Raw genomic sequence first — 23,972 nt, 5'->3', positions numbered from 1 at the left:
TGAGGGAGTCCCTGAGCAGACAGAACCACAAGGAACTGTCCCAGCAGCTGAAACCAGAGGTGCACTGAGGAGACATGTCAAGGGACACCAAAGGTGTCTGTGACAGCCACCCACCCAGCTGGGGGTACACCTGGGATGAGACCTCAAGCCCCCAACTCCAGCCCAGTGCTCGCTCGCTTCCCAATGTGTGGCTCAGCCTCGTTGAAGTCAGGACAGCCTCCTCATCAGCCCACACTGGGACCCACCCTCCTGTGAGATGAGGTCTCCTCTCTCATTTACAGGGAAAACCAGTTTTGCTCCCCTCTGCCCTGCATACCTTGTTCTTCCCAGAAATTCTCCCCCATAAGCCATAAGCGGCCAATCAGTGAAAGCTAGGCTCGGTCTTTTCAGCTCAGCAGCTGCAGGACTGAATCATCAGGAAGGGTCCCTGGGGCCCACACCACCCAGTGGTGGCCCAGAGGAGGCCTGGAAGGGTCCTGGAGCATGCCCCCTCTGATGAGAACAGGGTCTGAGAGCTACCACACCCCCACCTGGGCCTGGGTGGGAGCCCAGCAGCTGTCACCCAGGGCAGCGAAGTGGGCACTAGCAGGCCTAGGCTTGTGATACTTGGACTGCTGGGGACCTTTTTTCGTTTTTGTTTTAAAATAATTGATAGACTTTAGTTTTAATAATTAATAGACAGTTTTAGTTTTTAATTTTTTTTAATGTAGATTTATTTAATTTATTTATTTGGTTGCACTGGGTCTCAGTTGCAGCAGGCGTGCTCCTTAGTTGCGGCTCGCGGGCTCCTTAGCTGTGGGTCGCCGGCTCCTTAGTTGTGGCATGTGTGCTCCTTAGTTGAGGCTGGCATGCTCCTTAGTTGTGGCATGTGAATTCTTAGTTGCGACATGCGTGTGGGATCTAGTTCCCTGACCAGGGATCAAACCTGGGCCCCCTGCATTGGGAGCACGGAGTCTTAACCACTGCGCCACCAGAGAAGTCCCCCTAGACAGTTTTAGAGTTACAGAATAACTGAGCAGATCGAACATAGAGTTCCTTATACCCACCCCCCACCCAACCCCGGCACAGTTTCCCTGATATTAACATCTGCATTAGTGTGGTACATTTGTTAAAATTAGGGAACTAGTATGGTACATTATTATTGACTATAGTCCATAGTACATTAAGGTTTAGTCCTTGTGTTAGACTATTCTGTGGGTTTTGACAAATACCCAAGGGCCTTTTTACTAGAAGGAAGCAGTGCCTAGGATGAGGCCATTCCTAGCCCACACAGGCTACCTCCCTGCTTAGTCAAATTAGCGTGATTGACTTTAGTTTCCCTTTCCAGGGTTTTGGCACCAAGGCTCCAGGCCCCTGGCACTGAGTGGAAACTAGGGAGTAGGTTGGGGAAAAGAACCTTCTCTCTGATTAACGACAGGAAGTCAGCCTCCAGGTTTGATCTCCCAAGGGCGAAGCAGGTCCTAAGTTAAATGATGATGGTCCCTGGGGATGGGGCGGATCAGACAGTTTCTGGAGTATCCCGCACACATTGTAAGCAGCCTACCTCCCAGCGGGGTGTGCCAGCCTTTGTTGCCAGGGACGCCTGGGTTGGTGCAGTTGAGCCCATAGCCCCTCTCCCCACAGTTCTGGAGAGATGGATTGCACCGCCACCCTGCCCGTCGGAGGCCTCAGCTATGTCCAGGGCCATACCACATTGCACCTTATTAACAAGACTGTGGGGCAGTGCCTGGATGCCACAGCGCAGAGGGTCCCGGACCGAGAGGCCTTGGTTGTCCACCACGAAAACATCAGGTTGACCTTTGCCCAGCTCAAGGAGGAGGTGGGTCCTGACTTCGAACCCTCAAAGTGGGCAGGTGCTGGCCCCCAGGCTGCCCTGGCTGGGTGGAGCAGCAAGGGTGGTGCCTAGCCGTGGGGCAGGGTGCTGGGGCTGCCTGAGAGCCCCAAGGGATGTCAGGAGAGGAGGGCAGGGCTGAGGCAGAGGTGGCCCAGGTGCCTCCTGCATCAGTCATTCTTGGGACACTGGTTAACTATGCATGTTCCCAAGCCCCCTCCAGATCTGCTGAGGCCTAGGTATCTGCCTGTCCCTTGTTCCCGGGTGGTTCTGATGTGAACCCCTGGGCCAAAGGTTAAGGGGCGAGTCATGGGCCCCTTTCTGCTCACCTGCATCTCACCCTTTTGTGCCCTGTCTGTTTATACCAGGTGGACAAAGCTGCTTCTGGGCTCCTGAGTATTGGCCTCTGCAAGGGTGACCGTCTGGGCATGTGGGGACCCAACTCCTACGCATGGGTACTCATGCAGCTGGCCACGGCCCAGGCAGGCATCATTCTGGTGAGGAGGGGCTTGCCTGGCACAGCTGGCTGTGAGGGGGTGGGGCATCATTCAGGGGAACCCCCTGGACCCTTGGCCCCAGAATCATACCAGTGCCTGGCTGGTTTCACACCAGCTAGTGCTTTCTCCTGAAGCCCACCAAGGTAGCCTGAAGGTACAGGGTGCTGCCTCTGAGGGTGGAGGGGCAGTGAGAGGGACAGAGTCTGCCCAGGACACATGATGTACCCTCGCTGTCTCCACCAGGTGTCTGTGAACCCAGCCTACCAGGCTATGGAGGTGGAGTATGCCCTCAGGAAGGTAGGCCCATCCCTTGCCTTGGTGGGGGCGGGGGAGCCAGCTGGTGCCTGGCACAGGGGGCTTCCAGTTGTCACAGAGGGCTGACTGGGCTGGGGGGCCATGCACAAGTGAGTGACCCCCAGAGTCTGTCCTTCCTCAGCCGGTGGGTGGGCAGAGCGGGTTGTTGGTCAGACAGGCTAGTGTGCGTGTTGGGGGTGGTGCATGTGTGTGTTGTGGTGGTGGTGTGCGTGGGCAAGAGAGCAACAGTTAGGACGCCGCCACATCCCCAGGCTGGGGCTTCCTGCTGACCGTGGTGGGGCGCTCCCCTTCTACAGGTGGGCTGCAAAGCCCTCGTGTTCCCCAGGCAATTCAAGACCCAGCATTACTACAACATCCTGAAGCAGATCTGTCCAGAGGTGGAGAAGGCCCAGCCAGGGGACTTGAAGAGTCAGAGGTGGGGGTGTCCCAGATTGGGAGGGGTGCCTCATGCAGCCTCCTGGCCCCCTCATCCCTTACCCATCTCTGTGGGCCCCGCCTCAGCCCCCGACTCTCACCATGCTCCCTTACCCCCAGGCTCCCAGATCTGACCACAGTCATCTCGGTGGACGCCCCTCTGCCAGGGACGCTGCTCCTGGATGAGGTGGTGGCAGCTGGCAGTCAAGAGCAGAATCTGGCCCGGCTCCGGCTCACCCAGCAGCTCCTGTCCTGCCATGACCCCATCAACATCCAGTTCACCTCGGTAGGGCAGAGGTCTCCTGTCCCGAGCCCAGGCTGGCACACTAACCCTTGCCCGCCATGTGACCCTCCCCTGAGAAGCAGGAGGCAGCAGAGGAGATCAGGGGAGAGCAAACACTCTTCTAGTGGGGCCGGCCCTAGCTGTCTGCTCTGCCCTGGAAAACACCAGCAACTGGTATCCTTGTCACATGCCCTCCTCCCCTGGCCCTCTTGTCCCCAGCACAGGGGCAGATGCACTGAGCCACCACAGGTCAGAGCCCCTCATTTAGCAGATGGGGAAACTGAGGCCCAGAGAGGGCATCTGCTGGTGAGCCACAGAGTTCTCTGAGCCACCTCATGAGCGGCATAAGGACAGACCTTATTTGCCACCTTTGAGGATCCTAACACCTGGCACCGTGTGGGCATGTGGCAAATCCTTGTGAATACGTATCGAGTGAATGAATGGATCTGGGGCAGCCGTCTCGGTCTCCTGACTCCCAGTCCAGTGCTCTTCCATGCACTGGCCCAGGGTGGGAAGGAGATGGGATGAAAGAGGCCAAGCCATCACCTGCTTGTCTTGTCAGGGGACAACCGGCAGCCCCAAGGGGGCCACGCTCTCCCACTACAACATTGTCAACAACTCCAACATGATAGGAGAGCGCCTGAGACTGCACCAGAAGGTGAGGGGGTGCTGGCCCCCAGCAAGGGCTTCCCTGGCACCGTGCTGGCGGTGGGGGGGGGGCTTGCTGGGCTCCCCCGCTGGCTAGAGGAACTGGCTTCCGGGGGCCCCGCAATAGACCCAGCCTCCTGCTTCCATCTCCAGCCACCAGACAAGTCACGGGTGGTCCTGCCCAACCCCCTGTACCACTGCCTGGGTTCCGTGGGAGGCACAATGGTGAGCTTGATGCACGGGGTCACCCTCATCCTGTCCTCTCCGGTCTTTGATGGCAAGAAAGCGCTGGAGGCCATCAGCAGAGAGAGGTGGGCATCAGTGGACAGCCATCTGCGGGCTGATAAGACCCTCCTATTCCTCACTCCTGGGCCCTGATCCCTTTCCAAGATGTCTCTTCCCTCCAACCAGGAGCAATGGAGGCGGGGTAGTGGGAGACCCCCAGGAGAGGACCAGTTCCTCCCTCCAAGGAGCTTCTCCTGCCTGTTCCCCACAGTTGCAGCCTTGGCCCTTACTGTAGGGTCAGGGTGGGGTGGTGAGAAGAGGAAGTTCCCTTCTACTTCCAAGCCTGATTCTGAGATGTACCTCCCTCATACAGAGGCTCCTTGCTATATGGAACTCCCACAATGTTCGTGGACATTCTGAACCAACCAGACTTCTCAAGTTATGACATCTCAGCCATGTGTGGAGGTGGGATGGGGCCAAGGGTGGCAGGCCAGGATTGGCCCAGTGAGCTACATATGTGCCCAAGCTTTCATTTAGGGGCAAGAAGGCCACTGTAGAAACATGGGTGGGAGGGAGGCAAATCCCCAGTGTCCCTAGACTCCAGCCCAAGGCCAGCTGCCTGGTCTAGGAATAGGTCCAGGGTTGGGGAGAGAAGGGAATGTTATTTCCTAAAAAGGGCCGTAGGTGAAGGGGGGGGGGTCCACTGGGCCTGGAGAAGGTGGGAGCTGTGTCAGCCCTCTCTCTGATTCAGGTGTGATTGGTGGGTCCCCTGCATCCCCAGAGCTGATCCGAGCCATCATCAACAAGCTGAACATGAAGGAACTGGTGGTGAGTGGAGGACGGGGCTGGGCGAGAAGAGATTGCTGGGAGTGGGGAGGAGCCCAGCCTGGGTCTCCAAGGAAGACCCTCCGGCTGGCCCTCATTCCAGAAAGCAGATGTGAGAAAAAGCAATCTTACCTAATCAGCAGCTCTCAAGTCACAGAGATAGGTGACAGGGGAGTAAATATTACACATACATAAATTTATATTTATAGAAATCTGGGGAAGAAATGCAGCATGGGAGGATGTGTGGCAAAGCACCAGTGTCCGGCTAGAGTGTCCTGGCAGGCGGGGGCTGGCAAAGTTGGGGGTAGGGGCTTGAGACCCTTCCTGGAGGCAAGGGGTGGGGCAAGGATCTGATGTTTGTTTCCAAATGGCAGGGAAAGGGGAGCAGAGACGAGGATTCCGGAAGAGTGGCCATCCTGATGGCCACCGTGTTCCGGTTCTAAAGGACTTGGGGGTCTCAGCAACAGCTTCTCTGAGAGGAGCCATAGCCGCGGGGCCAGGCGTCATGAAGCTCTCACCGTCAGGCGGAGCTGGGTTTGTGCTGCAGTGCCCGAGTCCCCTGCCAGGACATGTCTAGGTGTGGACAGCTTTGTGCATCAGCAAAGGCTGTGGGGAGAAGGTGGGGGTCGGAGGTGGGAGGATCAGTAGTTTTTCCGGCAGAAGGCAGAGACCAGTCACCAGGACCGGCTGGGTCAGGACCTGAGGTGAGGCAAGGATTGGTGTCAGGACTCCAACAACCTAGACAGTGTTTGGAGAGAATGGTGGTGGTCCTGGGCAGTATCATTTTCCCCCTTAGAGGGGGAGCCCCAGTCCTCCCCTCCTCTCCCTGCAAAAATGGAGGGTCTGCATGACCTTCCATGGTGGGGAAGTATCCTGGGACACCCTCCTCACTTCCAGAATCTCCAGAGAGGGAATGGGGGAGCTGCCCACCGGGCCCCACCTGTTTAATGGCGGCCGGCTTTCTTGGACCTCTTAGTGGGGAACTTGCAGCCGCGGAAGGCGTCCGTGTCACGAATGTGCTGGCCCCTGAACTTGGCGGGCGACACGCAAGTGGCATCAGGGCGGGAGGTCTTGGCTTCCAGCCACCTGGAGAGACAGAGAATTGCTGGGGTAGGGGAAGAGATGTAAGAGTACTGGAGGAAGGGTCAGTGAGCCATGGGGCCAGGGTGACTTGGCTTTAGGGTAGTCTGGAACTGTCATCTTCATGCAAATCGGGAAATGCCCAGGGTTCCACACCTATTAGGTAGCAGATCTAGGACATATGCCCAGGATGTCTTAGTGCAGGGCCAGTGTGTCTCTACTTCATCACATGAGCGTGTTCTGGGGGTACCATGGGGGTCCTCTCACCTCCGCAGTCCCCGGAGCTGGCAGGTACATTTCCAGGGGTTGTTGGTGAGGGTGAGGGTCTCCAGGCTGTCAAAGGGGAAGCTGGAAGGCAGCTGGTTCAGGCGATTGTTCTCCAGATGGACATGTTTCAGCGTGGTCACACCCAGGAAGGCACCATCAGAGAACTAGGGAGGGAGGTGGGCACGAGTGAGCACCCAGCCCGTGTTCGGCCTCTCCCATCTCTATGGCCCCAGAGGGGCAGGGTCCTTCCCTGGACGTAAGCAGTGGCACCTTGAGGAGTTTCACAGTATGACTAAGTTGTCTCAGATGACCTAATCCATACAACCACCGTTTGAGATAGGTAGTGTTATTTCCAATATGTAAACTGGCGGGGGCGGGGGGGCGGGGAGGGGGCAGGGTTAAGTCCCTTGCCCAGGGAGTCAACAGTAGCTGCAGGACCACATCCAGCTCCTCCTCCCCTGGCACCATGCTTCCTGCACAAACACTGGGGCTGGGGAGGCAGCCAGAGTTGGCCCCAGTGGCCCAAGCTGGCACACAGTGAAGCTGGTCAGTGTTTGGTGGGATGGGCAGTGGGCCCAGGTTCCCCACAGCCCCCAGGGTCCTGGGATGTCCCCCAGCTCTATCCTCACTGCTCCCTCACTGCCTGCCAGACTCTATTTGTGGAGCCACCTCGGTGGAGTCTTGGGCCAGGTTGGCTGGCTCCAGAGGAAACATTCTATTGGTGCCCATATCTTGGCCCAGACGTCACAGTTCCTGCCTGGCCTCCCGTGCCCCAAATGAGCCCCTGCTGCCCTGCTCTGCTTCCCACTGAAAGGCCACGCTGGCAGTGGTGGGCCACAGGGGACTCTGACTTCTGCTGGGGGGTGGCTGGGGCTGAAGAAGGGCAGGCTCTGTCAGACTCTGTCCACCCAGATGAAGGCTGGTCGCCATCCAGGTATTATTCTGCCCTCATCTCTGTGCCTGTGGCCCAGGGAAGGGTGTGAAGTTCCCTGGTAATCAGACTGCTCTGATGACCATCTCCCCCACCTTGCCCTGGTCCCTGCCCAAACCTCCTGGCCGGAGCCCCGACACCAGAGCGATTTTCTAGTCCCAAGGAAGGATTCCACTCCGACCCAAGGCAGCCCCACCTGGCCAGGTGCTGGGCATCACAGAGGAGGAAGGACTGAGTGAGGACGCAGCCAGGAGATGGGACTGGTGACCGGGGTGGGCAAAGGGCAGTGAGTTGTCTAGGACACAGTGAGGCATGGCCAGTCTTTCCTATGGGGAGACACCTAGGGTCCTTGTGCCAAAGGTTAACAGTGGTGAGTGGTTCTTGCCTTTGCCCCTTCACGGAACCCATGGGTGCATGTCTGCAACCTGGGTCAGGCCCCCTGTCCCCACTCAGCTGAAATGGACCTGAGAATGCAGTGGAATGTAGGTGTGTGGACTGGGGGTGGGGATGAGGGATCCATCAGGGCCTCTGGGAGGCAAGGAGGAGGTCTTCCTCAGGTATGTCCTCCCCCTCACTCCCCAGCCCCCCACCCCACCTTAGCACACTCCCCACCAGGAACAGGGTGTCTTTGTGGGCCTGATTTGCCCAGCTCCTCTGGAAGGCTCCTCAGTAAACAAACCTCCCTTTATGGGGTGGTAGTTTTACTGGAGACGGGGAAAAAAACAGCATAGGAGGGGTGGAAGGCCCAACAGGAAGGGGTGGCTGCTGCACACAGCAGGGGGTTCGGGAGCCCTGGACATGCCTCCTGGGGGCCATTGGTGGGGCCAGGGCAGCCCCAGCTCTGTTTATAAGTAGGAATCCTAGGAGGGCAGTGGCCGAGACTAGGGACAGGGGCAGCAGGGCAGGATTCTGGGTGAGAATATGACAAGATGAGGACAGAGGTAGCAGAGCTCCTCACCTTGGAGACAGCCCTAGGAAGAGGCAATCTTAGGGGAGAGGGGATGGTGCCCAGCTGTGGCCCTGGATCCCTGGGCCTCCTGGCAGTGAAGGCGGAGCCGGGGCAGAGCCCTGCAGCCAGGAGCTCACCTTCTCCAGGTTGGTGTTGTCCAGCCAGAGGGTCTCCAGATATCTGCCGAAAGACTGGAAGGCATTGTCGGGAATGCTTTTCAGGGGATTGTGGGACAGCTTCAGATCCTCCACCACCCGCAGCTTGCTCAGAGCAGCCAAGGGGTAGCTGGACAGCTGGTTCCTATCCAGGTAGAACTTGGCGAGGTTCTCCACGTCATCCAGAGTGCCGGGGTGCAGGGAACTGAGTGAGTTTTCCGACAGGTAGAGCCAGCGCAGGTCCTTGGCGCCGTGGAAGGCGCCTGAGCGCAGCTCGCGGATCTTGTTGTTGTTGAGCTGCAGGATGAAGAGGTTGACCAGTGGAGAGAGCAGCCCCCGGGGCAGCTCGGTCACCTTGTTGTGGTCCAGGTAGAGGTAGGTGAGCTCGCTCAGGTCGTCGAAGGCGCCGGTGCGCAGCACGCGGATGTCATTGTGGGACAGGTACAGGTAGATGAGCTGCTTGAGGCCGCGGAAGGCGCCCGCGGCCACCTCGCGGATCTGGCAGTGCTGCAGGTGCAGCGACACGAGGTTCGGCATGGCCCGAAACGAGTTGGCAGCCAGCACTGGGAAGTTGTTGCGCTGTAGGTTGAGCAGCTTGGTCTTCTCTGACACCTTGGGGATCTTCTGCAGCCCCACCTTGTCGCAGATGACGTGCTGCAGGTCACCGTGGCAGTGGCAGTTCTGGGGGCAGGCGGCCAGCGCCGGCAGCAGGCCGGCCAGGAGGCCGAGGCTGAGCAAGAGCATCGGGCGGGCCATGGCCGGGACGCCTGGGGCCGGGGCTGGGGGCAGCGGCAAGTCCTCGGTGCTCGGTCTCCCGCCCTATTTATACGATGGCCCTGACCGCAGCCGGCACCCGGAGCCAGCTCCTACGTGGAGCCGCGAGGCCACCGGGTTAACTCCCTCCCGCCCGGAGCTGCGCCCCCGCCCTCGAAGGGGAGGGACCCTCCCACCCTGGGGACCGTGTGGTCCCCTATCTCCCTGCCCTCGGATTCTGCTCCCTCCCCACCCCACCCCCTTCCCCACCCCCACCCCCGCAGGGGAGGGTATGGGTTTGTCCAGGGCCTGGAGTTTACACCAAAGAGAGGGAGGCGTTCCCTGAACTTATTTGTTTGCTCAAGTCTGAGCCTCCACGCCTCCCCCCTTCTGCGCTCGGCTGTGTGCCCTGGACCCAGCGAGGGAGGAAGTGGGGACGGACAGCCGGACGCGAGTCTCGCCGCAGTCGCCGGCCGGCGGCGCTTTAATGGGGCTCTCTGGCGTCGGGCTCCCCTTCCAGCTGCACCCGCAGCCAGCCCTCAGGAGTTGGGAGCTCTTCCCTGCCCTGGACTGGCCTCTGGCCCCTCTCTGCCAGCCCCGGGCTTGAGTTTCTGTCCCCTGCACCGCCTATGCCCCTTTGCCACGACTGAAGGTAACCAGAAAAGTGGGAACTGGGGGCAAGGGGAATGACCCACAGGGCTCGGCAAACACCTGAAGACCACAGGCACAGTCACACCATCTCCCCCCTCCTTAATCTCCCTGAAATGTCCCCACCTCCTCATCCCCACCCCCAGCGGTCAGGACCCCTTGGTTGGGGGTGTTCTCCCAGGGTGGCGGCCAGAGAGGTGTCAAGGTGTACTTGACAGAAGCCACACCTGGGCAGTGGCCCAGGACTGTGAGGGCGGATGAGGGGGCTGGGTCCTGGCCACAAGGGACCAGCCCTAGACAGCTTGGGCTTCTCGACCCTAGGTCCTGTGGGCAGCCCTGCCCCAGCTGACCAGGTCTCTGTGTGTCCACGTGCCAGCCACGGTGTCCAGATTTTTGTCGAAAGGGGAGAGTGGGCAGGCAGAGTCTCAGCTCTGGCCCCAAAGCGAGCTCTGGGCTGATGGTAGGGGTTCTTGTCTGTGTTGGGGGGTGAGGGGAGGAACCAGACCCCAGGTCTCTCCAAACCCCAGCTATGCCTGAGTCATTTCCACTAACACAGAGGAAATGGGGGGTAGGGTGGGGTTGAAGGATGAAAAAAGGTCTGGTGTCTTTGCTGGCTGGAAGGAACCTAGAACAGAGGGTAGCCAGCCCCTCTCCCTTCACCCAGCACTCAGGTGTGGAGGCCTGCCCTCTCCTAAGCCCCTTTCACCTGTCGCCTCTGGATGGGGGTCATAGTTGGCCGAGAACACTGCCTGGTGATGTTCCTCCAAGGCTGGCTGCTGGTTTTCTGTTGCTTAGGATGTTCTGACCACTAGAAGGGGGGGTGTGGGGGGGGGTGTGCCACTGGCTTTTTAAATCCTTGCTTTGGCTGTATTTTTAGTTTGAGGAAAATAAATTTACAGGAAACTCTCCAGAACTTGGGGGGCACCTACCCCAAGGCTAGGCACTTGTACCGGGTTTCGGGTGGGTTGTGCCTGTGTAGTTCCCAGCTGGCCAAGGCAGGGTGGCTTTCTCATCAAGTTTATGGGTCCTTCAGCTTGGAAGGGTGGGGCAGGGGATGTTGTGGCCCGAAATCAGGAAGGGTGTGCTAAGACAGCCGGGGGAGGAGGTGGAGAAGGCTGGGACATTGGTAACGCTGGGAGCCACAGGGTACAGCATGTGGCTGCTCCAGGAAAGAACAAAGACTGAGAGCCCGGCCGGAAGAGAATGGCTTCCCTGCTCTCAATTTTATTTCAGACCTGGGGCCCCTGCTAGTTGAGCTAGTCTGCAATACATCCAGTGCCACTGCCTCCTGACTTCTGCCGAATATGCCTCTTTTCCCACCATTCAACTGCCTTCCACTCTCCCCATTCCCCGCCCCCCCCCCCACCCGGTTCCTTCCCTCAGGGTAACTTCCCCATCCTGCTGCAGTCCTGGGCTCTGTTCCAAACACCCTTTCTGGACCCTCTAGGTGGTTTATGGATCCACAGAGAACAGTCCCGTGACCTTCATGAACTTCACCGAGGACACAGTGGCGCAAAAGGCAGAAAGTGTGGGCAGGATCATGCCTCACACAGAGGTGGGCCCCAGACCCCACCTCCCACCACTCGCCGGGGGTTCACCCCCTGGGATGTTTATTGCTTTCAATTAGAGATCCAAACAGCTCACTCAAGACGCCGAGAGCCCCCAGCAGCAAGGTCTTCCCGGGCCTGGGGCTTTCTCTGTGGGCTGAGGCCTGAGCGGGGAAGAGCTGGAACAGTGGCCAGCCGCAGCTGAACTTCTCTGCCTCCCTTCCTGTCTGAGGTGTGTTTTTGCCAAGCCCACTGTCTGTTTTGGGGCAGCCAGAACAGCCTCAAAGAGGATCCAGGGCACAGAGATTTTTCCTACATGGCTCTTTCTCTCCCATAGCCCTGCCCTCCCCCCACCCCCCGCCCCCACTCACTTCGGCAGAGGTCCTCTTTTCGCTTGGCATAAACAGTTTCCCAAGCAGCTTCTTCCTCTGGGGGTCCCTTGCACCTTGAAGGCTGACCCAGAGCACCTTTTGCTCTCAAATTCCCAGCCTCTAACACTGGTGCTTTATGCCAGCCTGTACCTGGTTTCCCCTCCCCCCTTGTGCCCTTGCCCCTCTGGGGTCACTGCCAGAGTGCTTCCCCTGGGGCCAACTGCCCTTCTCCCTGAAGTGAGTGTGCAGTGACATCAGCCCCCTCCCATGTATCTGACAGCCTCACTGCCACTCGCTGGGATGCCCACCTGTGAGGTAGACAGGGCAAGTGTAGTTCTCCCCATTTCACAGATGCAGACACGAGGCACACAGGCTAAGCTTTCCTTGCACGTTGGCTGTGGCTCATTTCTCAACTAGGCTTTCAGATTCTGCCTGTTTGCCACCTCTTCTGTTCACATGGCCCTGCTGTGCCACCCTCTTTGGCTTCTTTATTTACTGCTTAATGGGAAGTAAGAGGAGACTCCCCTTTCTTGTGCATTGTTTATAATTCTTCAGCTGGTCTGGCTTCCCCGCAGGCGGCCTCCTCTGAGCAGCTCCTGGCCTGGGCCTCAACTATTCTTTCATGCCCAGCTCCAGTGTCGGACTGGTGATGGATCTACTCCAGCCTTTGTCTCCTTTCCCTGGGGATGGGCAGAGCCAGGGGGCTTCATTACTAGGGGGAAGGAAGGCAAAGCTCCCCCCATCCTGAGGGCCCCCCATCCTGAAGTGAGTGGGTGGGAGGCCCCAGCCTGAAGCTGCCTGGTCCCAGGCCCAGATCGTGAACGTGGGGACAGGGACACTGGCAGAGCTGAACACACCTGGAGAGCTGTGCATCCGAGGGTACTGCGTCATGCTGGGCTACTGGGGTGAGCCCTGGAAGACCGAGGAAGCAACTGGACAGGACAAGTGGTACCAGACAGGGTGAGAAGGCAGGGCAGTGTGGAGAGTTGGGCTGCCGAGGGGAGGCTGGGGGTCCTGAGGCTGAGCTGGCAACATTGAGCTAGAACAGGGAGAACATGTGTGTCAAGATGGCCCCTTCACATCTCTGAGACTTAGTTTCCAAAATGTATAAAATGGGGATGACCATAGTCTCCAAATAGGGCTCCCAGAAGGACCAAATGCAGCACAGATGAGAGCACCCGGGACAGTGCCTGCAAAATCTGAGCCAAGATTCAGTCACTCATTTAATTCAACAAATTCCAATTATGCACCTGCCATGTGCCAGCACTATTCTAAACACCGGTGGTCCAGTGGAAGGCACAATGGGAAGGATCCTGCTCTTACTTCCCACATATCTGGTGGAGGGAGACAGATACAAACAAGATCATTTCAGACATTTATAAACATCACGAAGAAAATAAAATAGGGTCATAAGAGAGAGAGTGGCTGTGGTGGGGAGGGGAGCTTCCCTTTATGGGGTGATCAGAGAAGGCTTCTCTAAGGTGGAAACGTTTGAGCTGAAACCTGAATGATAAGAAGAAGCCAGCCATGAAAATCATATGTATAGATATGTTTAGAGAGAGAGAAAATATGCCATAGGTATGGGTTTACTTGGTTTTATCTGCCTCCTACATTAGACTATACTATCCAAGTAATGTCTTATTCATGCCATATGCCCCAGAGTCTACAGTAGTGCAAGACATATAGTAGGTGCTTGATAAATGTTTGCTGAATGAGTGAGCGAGCCAGCCAGATGAGGCAGAGATGAGAGGCGGCTCCTGGGTTTTCCTTGCAGAGACATTGCCATGATGGACGAGCAGGGCTTCTGCAAGATCCTGGGCCGCTCCAAGGATATGATCATCCGCGGCGGTGAGAACATCTACCCCGCTGAGCTCGAGAACTTCTTTCACACACACCCACAGGTGCAGGAAGTGCAGGTGAGGCGCCCAGCCCAGGTGAGCCCAGGTGAGACCCCAAGAGCAGGGGACACGGATGGGGATGGGGATGTCTGATATCTATCTCTGACTCTGGAAGGTGGTGGGAGTGAAGGATGACCGGATGGGGGAGGAAATCTGTGCCTGCATTCAGCTCAAGAAAGGGGAGAAGACCACAGCGGAGGAGATCAAGGCTTTCTGCAAAGGGAAGGTGGGACCCTCAACCCGCCCCAAGCATCACGGTGTTGCTCAGTTCTCCAACACCCTCTGCCTGCCAACCTGTCAGCCCACTGTCCCCTACACCCAACTGTGGGACCCCGCCCAGCCTCATGCTTTATCTCCCTCTGGTCTGCAGATCTCCCACTTCAAGATTCCCCGATACATCGTGTTTGTCACAAACTACCCCCTCACCGTCTCAGGAAAGGTGTGTAAGGAGACCGGGGAGGGGTAGGGGAGCCCGGGGCCCAGGTGCAGAAGGTCAGGCGGCCTGCCTATACCTCCCTGAGTGGTGGGCCAGATTCTGTTGAGAGGCTGGCAGTAGGGTAACCAACTAGTCAGCTCATCCTGGTTTGCCCCAAACTTTCCTGGCTTTAACCTGAGAAACTCCTCAGTCCTAGGCAAACCAGCTGGGCTTGGTCACCCTAGCTGGCAGAGGCCCACGCCTGGTTCTCACTCCTTTCCCTTTCCTCTAGGTCCAGAAATTCAAACTTCGAGAGCAGATGGAACAACATCTAAACCTGTGAATAAAGGAGTGGGGAGGATCCTTCCTCCCTGCCCTTCCCCCACATTCCCCTTGCCGGCTCTGTGATTTGGCATAAAGAGCTTCTCTGTTTACTTTGGCTGATCTCTTGCTGGCGTGCTCTCTTGGCAGCTGCTACAGGATGGAAAAGGGAAGAGACCAAAGCACTTTCAGATCTCCTATTCCTTGTCAACGATGGTACTAAGCACTTTGGCGTGCAGTATCTACTTCATTTAATCCTCACTCGATTCCTTTGAGATACCAACACAATATTTTTTAGGGCTATACTCATTTCTTTTTCACATTGTTGCTAGATTAGTACAGCAAGAAGTATTCTTTTTTTTAAAAAAAAAAAAAAAGCTTTATTGAGTTATAATTCACATACCACCCAATTCACCCATTTAAAGTGTTACATCAGTGGTTTTTAGTATATTCACAGATATGTGCACCCATCACCAAAGTCAATTTAAAAAATGTTCATCACCTTTTAAAAAGAAACTCCATACTCTTTAGCTATCATCCTACATCCCTCTACTCCCCCATCCCTCCCAACCAACCCAATTTTCAGTGAACCTGGGGCTTCCTTGATGGGCAGATAAAGCAGGAGAAAGCAGGCTGTAGCTTGACCCAAGAAAGAAAAACAGCTGAACACAGCGATTTCCAGTTCACAGAGACAGAAAGAAAAGTTCCTTCTGCTTGCAAGCCTTACCTCCCAGTGTGTCTGCCCCCAGCAGCAGCAGCCTCCTCTTTACTTTTTAGAAAATGAACATAAATTTAGGGTATTCTGAGTGCCAGGCACTATACACATACAGGTGCATCCATGTACATTTCCTGTTGAAATTTTCCCACTGACACAGTCAAGTAGGCATTAGCCCCATTTCACAAACTATGAAACTGAAACTCAAGAAGTTCAATGATTTGCCCAAGGTCACACAACTGGAATTAGGGAACCCAGCTGACTGATTCCAAAGCCCATGATCCTTCCACTTTCTGGGACAGTTCTTCAGGTGCCTGCTTGTCCAGCCCTTCACCTGAACCCTGTCTGTCCCACACACAGCATCTCTGACTCTCCTCACAGCAGGTGCCTGGGGTTGGCCTGACCCCGGAGATGACAGCCTACTCTCCTGGCCAAGTCCATTCCCCCTGGGATTTTCTGCTCTTGCAACATTCACTCCAAGTGCCCTGTCCTGCCCCACTGATTCCACGTCCCTTGTAACAGACCCGCCTCGCGGCACGGAGCGCACCGGCCTGGTATCCAGCAAGTGCTGAATTAAAATCTGTTGCCTGTTGTCTCTTGTTGGTTTACGTCCTGTCTCATGCACCTGTACTGTGCCCTGGTCTTATGCATCTGGATGTCCCCAGCGCCCAGCTCTGAACCAGGCACATAAAATGTGCAGGAACCCATTGAACGAACTAAGAGTTCCTGGATTGATCCAGGAACTCGCCCTCGACGGGGTGCCAAAAGCTGCGGAGCTCCCCGCACCCCTCCCGCCGCCAGAGAAAGGACGGCCGGGCGGCTGCGGTGAGCGCACCGGTGCCCAGCAGGTGGCGCTGCGGCCCGGAGCCCTCCCGGTGGCGCTGCGGCCCGGAGCCCTCCCGGCGGCGCTCCGACACAGGGCGCGGCCACGCAGCCCCTTTCCTTCCGCCCGGGCGGCCCACCCGGCCCGGCTCTGCGCACACAGGACGCTTTGCCCTGGGTTCGTCTCGATCTCGGGTCCTGGCCCGCGCACCGGGCCGCCCCGCCACAGCGGGCGGCACGGCGCTCCCCGGGGTTCGGGTCCGCGGCTGGGTGAAGGCCGCCAAGATGGCCCAGAGGCGCCGCCTCGCGGAGGACGCGGGAGGACCCCGGGGTCCTACGCCCGGGAGCCAGCGCGCAGCACTTTACGTCCACGTGAGTGGGGAGGGGAGGCGGAGATTCGGGCGCGGAGGGCCGGAGATGAGGAGGCGCTTGTCGCGCTGCGAGCCCACCTGCCGTCTTTCCCCGCTCCCAGACGAGGTCTGTGACCCTTTCTCTGGCAGGGAAGTGTCTTGGTCCGGAGACCTGAAGTCTCTGGTGCTCACCATCTCGTTGACCTTGACCAAGTGATTTCCCTTCTGAACCTCAATGTCCTCCTATGGAAGTGGGCTTACTAATAATCCCCTTGGGGAGTTGCGTGGCTTAGATGCGGTAGCCACTGTTGACTGACCTCGGAATGGGGATGGGGATGTGTGCGACTGAACCCTGGAAGTGGCCAGGGCAGCCCCGGGGTCATCTCTCGTCCTGTTCACACTCCCCCTGCCCCCAGTGGCCCTACTGCGAGAAGCGCTGCAGTTACTGCAACTTCAACAAGTATATCCCCCGCGGCGTGGACGAGGCTGCTATGAGACGCTGTCTGGTGACCGAGACTCAGACGCTGCTGCAACTCAGTGGGGTGCGGCGGTGGGTACTGGGGGCTGTAGGCGGGGTCTTGGGAATTATGTGGCCGGTGCATAGGACAGGTGTAGGCATCCCGTAGGGCTCCCCCACGTCTCATCTTCTCCATCCTCTTTCCCTAGAGTGGAGTCTGTGTTCTTTGGTGGGGGTACCCCCAGTCTGGCCAGCCCCCATACTGTGGCAGCTGTCCTGGAGGCAGTGGCCCAGGCAACTCACTTGCCTGCAGACTCTGAAGTCACACTGGAGGCCAACCCCACTTCGGCCCCAAGCTCCAGGCTGGCAGCATTCCGGGCAGCAGGAGTCAACAGGTTGTCCATTGGCCTCCAGGTAACCCATCTCACCCACCTCATTCTAGGGCACCCAGGATGTCTGTCCTGGGTGATCACGTTCATTCATTGGGCAAACATTTATTGAGCTCTATCTGGGTGCCAGGAACCTGTAGGCACTAAACAGTGTATGGTGACGCTTTTGTAAGTACTTAATTGTCTGTTTCTGTGGTAGACCACAAGCCCTGTGAGGCAGGGATCATGTATGCCTTTGTTTTCATCACAGTGTTCCAAGCACTATGTGCCTGGCACATAGTAGATGCTTGAAAAACATTTGTTACATGATTGGAGACCCAGGAGGAGGCCGACAGGTGGTCAGATCACTGCAGCATGATAAAGTCTGCTTATAAATGGGGTCTCTACAAAATGCTCTCAGAGTACAGCCTGAAGGCCATCTCAGTCTGACAAGATCATAGAAACCTTCCTGAAGGACATGATGTTTGAATGAGGAAGAGGAGTCCACCAGAGATGAGGGTGTGGGAGGAAAAGACACAGGATTTGGAAGAGCTTGCATGTTTTGGGGGACCTGTGAGCCATTCCTTGTGACTGGAGAGGCTGGGGACAAGGCTGCAAGCTAGGGCCCAGAAGTCTTCAGCACCATACTAGGAAGTTTGGGGTTTTGCTTAGTGGTGACAAGGGAGTCACTGAAGGTTTTTAAGTGGGGGGAGAAACATGTTCCTCGCAGGTTGGCCCGTGATATTTCCATAGCCAGTATTGTCTCCCTCCTTCAAATATATGTACCATTTACCATAGAGTTTGGGGTCAGGGCTTTGTCCTGATGAGACATATTGAGAGGGACACACCATTTCTGAGATACTCTGGCCCCAAATGCTTACATATCTTGAATCTAATTGTGAGGAAACACCTAAATTAAGAGACTTTGTGTGTGTATCGTAAGAACAGGTAACATGAGATCGAAGTACCATCTTAACAGTTTTTTAGTGTACAGTACAGTATTGCTAACTATAAACACAATGATGTACAGGAGAGCTCTAGGACTTACTAAGAGACATTTTAATTAATTTATTTATTTAGGCCGCGCCATGCAGCTTCCTTCCCTAAGAGACATTTTTAAAAAGAACTAGCCTGGGGACTTCCCTGGTGGTCCAGTGGGTAAGACTCCACACTCCCAGTGCACGGGTCCCGGGTTCAGTCCCTGGTTGGGGAACTAGATTGCGCATGCAACTAAGAGTTCGTATGCCACAACTAAAGATCCCATGTGCCGCAACTAAGAACCGGCGCAGCCAAAATAAATAAATAATTTAAAAAATAATAATAAAATAGAAAATTAAAACAACTAGCCTGTACTCTTCAAAAATGTCAATGTCATAAAAGACAAAGGCAGGATGAGGATCTCAACTAAAGGAAACTAAAGAGACAATGATAGCTGAATGCAATGTGTGACCCCTGATTGGATCCTGGATTGGGGTGGGAAGAGGAAATTACTACAGCAGACATTTAGGGACAATTGGCCAACTTTGAATAAGACTGTGTCTTAGATAACGGGATTGTATCAGTGTTACATTTCCTGAACTCTATAATTAGATTGTGGTTGTGTAAGAGAATGTCCTTGTTCTTAGGAAATACACATTTAATTATTTAGGGGTACAGGAGTACAATATTTAAGTTTTTTACATTTAAATAACCACATTGCAAGTGCTCACTAGCCTGTGGCCAATGGCTACCGTATTATACTAAAATGTTCTATATCTGCACTGACCAATATAGTAGCCACTGACCACATGCTAGGAAGCACCTAGAATGTGATTATTTAAATTTAATTAACTTAAAATTTAAATAGCCACACGTGATTAGTATCTACTGTATTGGACAATGCAGATACAGAACGTTTCCATCATTGCAGATAGTTGTTTTAGACAGCCCTGGTCTATAACTTACCCTCAAATGATTCAACATAATATATGTGTATATTTAGAGAGAGAGAGACAAAGCAAATGTGGCAAAACGTTAATTGGTGAATCTGGATGAAGGTGTTTGTTGAGCTTTTCTTGCAACTTTTCTATAGGTTCGAAATATTTCAAAGTAAAAAGTAAAATCAAAAAAGAATGGTTGGCTTTGGCGTCAGACAGTCCTAAATTCCAGGTCTGACTTCGCCATTGTATGACTTTGGGCAAGCTGCTTAACATCTCTGAACTTGTTTTGTCATCTGTAAAATGGAGCTAATGTTGGAGGGTTATAACGATAAATTGGACACTGTGTAGAAGTGCTTTGCACATAGTGACTCTTCAGTGAATGGTACCCCTGCTACTGGCTTGACCTTCCACCTTCCAGCCCCCTGCAATGTCCTGTGTTTTCCCCTGTATCTGTGTCTGCAGTAAGGTCAGTCAGGTGTTTCTGTCTCCCTCTGAGCTAGCCTGCGTGCTTACACCTGACCCTCTCTCTCCAGTCCCTAGATGACACTGAGCTCCAGCTGCTGGGGAGGACACACTCGGCCAGTGAGGCTCTGCAGATGCTGGCGGAGGCCCGGCGCCACTTCCCGGGGCGGGTTTCTGTGGACCTGATGCTGGGGCTGCCGGCACAGCACGTGGGGCCGTGGCTTGGGCAGCTGCGGAAACTGCTGCGCCTCTGTGATGACCATGTGTCCCTCTACCAGCTGTCCCTGGAGCGGGGCACCGCCCTCTTCACCCAGGTGCAGCAGGGCGCCCTTCCTGCCCCTGACCCCGAACTTGCCGCTGAGATGTACCAGGAGGGACGGGCAGTCCTTCGGGAGGCTGGCTTCCGCCAGTATGAGGTCTCCAACTTCGCCCGGAATGTAAGTCCTGTGGCTGAAGGTGGGGCATGGGCAGGCTGAGGCGTGACCAGGCAGCTGTGGCTCTTTGGGGAGAAGGGTGCTTCCGAAGCCTGAGATGGTGGGACATTCTAACCAGGTGCCCTTACCTGAGCAGAGACAGACCCACCCGCTTCTCTCTGCACCGACTGTTCCCTCCCTTCCCACAGGGGGCGCTTAGTACCCACAACTGGACTTACTGGCAGTGCGGTCAGTACCTTGGCGTTGGACCTGGTGAGTCCCCTGTGAACCTTAGGTGGGATGACTCAGGAGAGCAGTGTCATGGCTGTGTACTCTTGGGCCACTTATTAAGCCCTCCAAGCCTCTGTTTCCTCATAAGTAAAGTGTGGCAAAAAATACTATCTATTTTGTAGAGCTGTTACGTATGTATTTTGAGGCACTTGGTATAGTGCCTGGCACTGTGGTTCTTGATCTTTAGTGTGCATCAGAGTTATCTGGACTGCTTGTTAAAACCCAACTGGGCCCCAACCAAATTCTAGAATTTCTGGAATTGGACAGGGCCTGAGAATTTACATTTCTGGCATCTGAGATGCTGTTGGTCCAGGGGCCACACTCTGAGAACCACTGATTGAACATCTGGCAAGCACACAGTGTTAGCTGCTATTAAAGTGGGGGTGGTTGTTGATGTTGTCAGGAGCCCATGGGCGATTTATACCCCAGGGGGCTGGGGGCCACACCCGAGAGGCTCGGATCCAGACCCTGGAGCCGGACAGCTGGATGAAGGAGGTGACGCTGTTTGGTCACGGCACCCGGAGGCGTGTCCCCCTGGGCGAGCTGGCGCTGTGAGCACCCGAGGGCTCTTCCCTCAGGCTTCCCCTCTACCCCAAGAACCACCTACCTGCACATCTTTGTTTCCCGCCTTGCCCTGCCCCCTCCCCGCCCCATACTGCGTGATCCCCATAAACCCCCCATACGCACATCCCAGCATAGGGTGTGAAGAATGGGAGAAGCACAAGTCTCCTCTCCAAGACCCCTTATTGGTGTTTCTTTCAGTCTGGAGGAAGTCTTGGCCATGGGACTACGCACAGACGTGGGGATCACTCACCAGGTAAGAGGTCAAGGGGTCTGGCACGCTGCTTTCTCCTCCTAGGCCTCGCAGAATCACTCTATCTCACTCTTTCTTCTACACACACACACACACACACACACACACACACACACACACCCTCCCATTCCTCTGGGACTGGCAGCTAGAGGGAGGGCCTTGGTCCAGCAGAGGCCTGATGGGCAGGAGCAATGAGCAGCGTAGGGCAATGGTGAGAACCCTAGACTAGGGCTGCAGAGACCCGGGCTCTAGTCCCCATCTACTGCAACCTTAGGCACATGTCCTTTCACCTCTGAATTTCAACTTTCTCAGTCATCTAAGGGAATAGACTAGATTAAGAGTTTTCAAATATTTTTAAAGCAGAGCTGAAAGCTCAGATAGGAAGTGCAGTAGATAAAGATCAGTCAAGCTCAGAAGTGCTCTGGATGAAGTCAGAGCCATAGAGCTCTGGCTGGGGCTGACCATACTCTGACCAGAACAGGGAGAGGGGAGGAGCAAAGGGAGACCTGGCTTGGCTGGGAGCTGGGTTTGGCCTGAACATGGAATAGGACTGAAGGTGCCCACCTCCCTGCTGGTCCATTGGCCTGGTCCTGGTGTGCATGACAGTCAGTTTTGAGATCCCTGTGTGGGATTGGACCCACCTCTCATCCCTCACTGCACCCCCAGACAGGTGGCCTAGAATAGCCCCGCCAGCTCCCCACCTTGTGGTCCCTGCATCTCTGCCCCTTCTGGTCTCCCCAGCACTGGCAGCAGTTTGAGCCCCAGCTGACCCTGTGGGACCTGTTTGTAGCGGACGAGGAGGTGCAGGAGCTGCTGGAGCAGGGCCTCTTGCTGCTGGATCACAGGTGTGTTGAGTGGGGGGAGGTGGTTTGGGGACCCAGGGAACCCTGACTACACATCCACAGACCAGAGAGAGGTGAGAAAGACTGACAAGGAGGGGCCTGTGGGTGCCAGGGCCTTGGCACTGGTGGAGGGTGATGATTGAAACTGGTAAGAGGGCACAGTCACAGCCTGGCCTCTTTGTTTTTCCAGGGGTCTTCGGTGTTCCTGGGAGGGGCTGGCCGTGCTGGACTCTATGTTGCCAACCCTTCTATCTCGGCTCCAAGAGGCCTGGCAGCAGAGAACTCCCTCCCCTGTACCGGGAGGATAACCACATGTTCCTGTGTCCCAGTGACACTGCCATCTCCACTGGCAGGTGCTGTCCCGGCTCTGGTCACTGCCCGGCCCTGGCATCCCCAGGGGAATGGCTACAGTGAGGCAGATGGGAGGACATTTGTGATCCGGGAACTGGCATCAAGTGTACCCACCACTGCCAGAGAAGGAGTAATGGTCTCTGTGGGTGCCTCTCATCAGTAGACTCTAAACAAATCCTGGCTGGCAAGAGATTCTGGGAAATAGAGCTCTCGGGCTTCCTGCTCCTGCAGTACAGGACGGGATGAGAAATAGAGCTCTCGGGCTTCCTGCTCCTGCAGGTACAGGACGGGACATGTATGTCCAGCACAGCAGCCTGCTGGACTCTGAGAACAGTGGGAGAGATCACAGCAAGCCTTGCCTCTTCTCTTTCGGCAGCCAGGATATGTTTGGGTGTCAGGAGCCTCACGGTACTTCCAGAGTGGCCCCCAGTCCCCTCCCCACTGCAGCCTTTTCCCCTGAGAAAGTGAAGGTGGGGGGAGCCAAGAGGGAAAGGGGAGGGGAGAATTCAGGAAAGATCAGAGCCTGGTAATTCTCCCCTGGCCTTAATAAACCCATCTGGAGCCTGCCTTGACTGTGGTCTTATCCTTTGTCTGGGCTTTTTCCTGGAGTGTGGGATCCTGATTTGGGGGCTTGAGCCTTAGTCTAGGGCTGAGATTCCTTCCTGACAGTCATTTTCCCAGTGATCTTAGCATTCATCAATGATCCTTGCCTAAATCAATGATTAGATTGGGGGTTGCAAAATGTTAATTTCTGACTCTGTCGTTCCATCTATGTTCATTATCTGGCATGCGTCCATTAAGAAAAGAGCTTCCCCCTTTTTTTTAAGGTCTGATACCCTTAACCTATAAATTCTGTGCAGGGTTTGGGGGGCGGTGGGGAGGGAGGCATTTTCCTGTGAAGAGGCTCCATAACTTATCGTATCAAAGGGTGCCCTGATGTCAAAGGTAATTTAGTACCCTTGCAAATCAGGGCGTGCTAAGCTCAGTCTCTAGCTGGGTGACTTAGGATAGGGTTCCCCCCACCCCTCAGAGGTGAGCACGTGCATTTCGCATGTGCCTGGTGGGTGTGAATATCAGTCCTTCTTTGACCTGTGGTAACATGGTAAGTGTTAACTCCCTCTCGTTTATTTATGAAATATTCAGCAAGCACTAATAGTGTGCCAGGCTCTGAGCGGCCTGCAGAGAAGAGTAAGACCTGTCCCAGCCCTCGAGGAACTCACCACCATGTTGATAGATGTGTGAAGAGATAAACTCCAGGGTTATCAGTAAAGGTGTGTAGATGGGCTGTGGAAGCCTGCAGTGCATTTGGTTCTGAGGGACTGGGAGCAGGAAAGGGGAAATGCTTTTTTCTTACTACCTCCTTTGGCCCCGACGCAGCTTACAGGGTGACCTGTGCTGCCTGGGGAGCCTCTTCTTGAGCCTTCCCCTGATCTTGATATTCAAGATGTGAGCACGGGGCCGGAGCAGGTGCGCCATCAGATAACCTGGGCCCACTCAGGTTTCTCCCAGCTGTCAGGGCTCGTGCCACCTGAGATGCCTGGGCCCTCCCTGCTGGGGCGCCACACGAGGCCTGTGCAGAGGGGCTGGATGGGAGCCAGGTGGGGATGGCACAGGTCACCTTCTGTGACTCAGCCTCCCACCCTCACCAGGTGAATCAGAGTCTCTGGAAGGTGGAGCCCAGGAATCTAGTGTTTAAATGTTTCCTAAGTGACTGTAGTGGTCAGGCCAGTTTGAGAAGCCCTGTCACCTTCCGTCCTGAGAGGCTGGGATCAGGAGAAAAAAGGGGAACAAGGCT

The 23,972-nt window shown here is 55.7% G+C and overlaps 3 protein-coding genes across 7 annotated transcripts in view; 2 read left to right on the top strand and 1 right to left on the bottom strand.

Annotated features, from left to right (window-relative positions):
• The window catches only part of ACSF2 (acyl-CoA synthetase family member 2), a 29,941-nt gene extending 15,450 nt beyond the window's left edge, over positions 1-14,491 (top strand). For 2 of the 4 annotated variants that reach the window (XM_059908856.1, XM_059908858.1), the window contains 16 exons: positions 1,328-1,432; positions 1,624-1,819; positions 2,200-2,328; positions 2,572-2,625; positions 2,940-3,058; positions 3,178-3,343; positions 3,903-3,998; positions 4,142-4,299; positions 4,587-4,678; positions 4,965-5,041; positions 11,269-11,376; positions 12,548-12,699; positions 13,514-13,655; positions 13,753-13,863; positions 14,008-14,076; positions 14,345-14,491. In XM_059908856.1, coding sequence (XP_059764839.1) covers positions 1,328-1,432; positions 1,624-1,819; positions 2,200-2,328; positions 2,572-2,625; positions 2,940-3,058; positions 3,178-3,343; positions 3,903-3,998; positions 4,142-4,299; positions 4,587-4,678; positions 4,965-5,041; positions 11,269-11,376; positions 12,548-12,699; positions 13,514-13,655; positions 13,753-13,863; positions 14,008-14,076; positions 14,345-14,395 — 1,825 coding nt within the window. In that variant the 3' untranslated portion in view covers positions 14,396-14,491. The remainder of the gene's footprint in view (positions 1-1,327; positions 1,433-1,623; positions 1,820-2,199; positions 2,329-2,571; positions 2,626-2,939; positions 3,059-3,177; positions 3,344-3,902; positions 3,999-4,141; positions 4,300-4,586; positions 4,679-4,964; positions 5,042-11,268; positions 11,377-12,547; positions 12,700-13,513; positions 13,656-13,752; positions 13,864-14,007; positions 14,077-14,344) is intronic. The other 2 variants (XM_059908857.1, XM_059908859.1) reach the window with 1 other exon arrangement.
• Positions 5,214-9,337, bottom strand: CHAD (chondroadherin). 2 transcript variants are annotated; one of them, XM_059908861.1, is made up of 4 exons: positions 8,403-9,337; positions 6,386-6,549; positions 5,979-6,124; positions 5,214-5,776 (listed from the first exon to the last, which is right to left on the bottom strand). In XM_059908861.1, the coding sequence occupies exons 1-3, from the start codon at positions 9,174-9,176 to the stop codon at positions 5,983-5,985; spliced, it is 1,080 nt and encodes a 359-aa protein (XP_059764844.1). In that variant the 5' UTR covers positions 9,177-9,337; the 3' UTR covers positions 5,214-5,776; positions 5,979-5,982. The 2 variants fall into 2 exon arrangements, with proteins under 2 accessions (XP_059764844.1, XP_059764843.1); XM_059908860.1 differs by having other exon boundaries at positions 5,214-5,737.
• Positions 14,492-15,279: 788 nt separating the features above from the next.
• RSAD1 (radical S-adenosyl methionine domain containing 1) lies at positions 15,280-22,743 on the top strand. Its single transcript, XM_059906415.1, has 10 exons — positions 15,280-15,318; positions 15,890-16,282; positions 16,677-16,810; positions 16,927-17,131; positions 19,538-19,903; positions 20,089-20,152; positions 20,574-20,721; positions 20,933-20,987; positions 21,726-21,829; positions 22,017-22,743. The coding sequence occupies exons 1-10, from the start codon at positions 15,280-15,282 to the stop codon at positions 22,132-22,134; spliced, it is 1,626 nt and encodes a 541-aa protein (XP_059762398.1). The 3' UTR covers positions 22,135-22,743.
• The last annotated feature ends 1,229 nt before the right edge of the window (positions 22,744-23,972 follow it).

Source organism: Balaenoptera ricei, chromosome 20 (genome assembly GCF_028023285.1).
Source record: "Balaenoptera ricei isolate mBalRic1 chromosome 20, mBalRic1.hap2, whole genome shotgun sequence".
NCBI lineage: Eukaryota > Metazoa > Chordata > Mammalia > Artiodactyla > Balaenopteridae > Balaenoptera > Balaenoptera ricei.
This window is presented reverse-complemented; position numbering and strand designations above follow the sequence as displayed.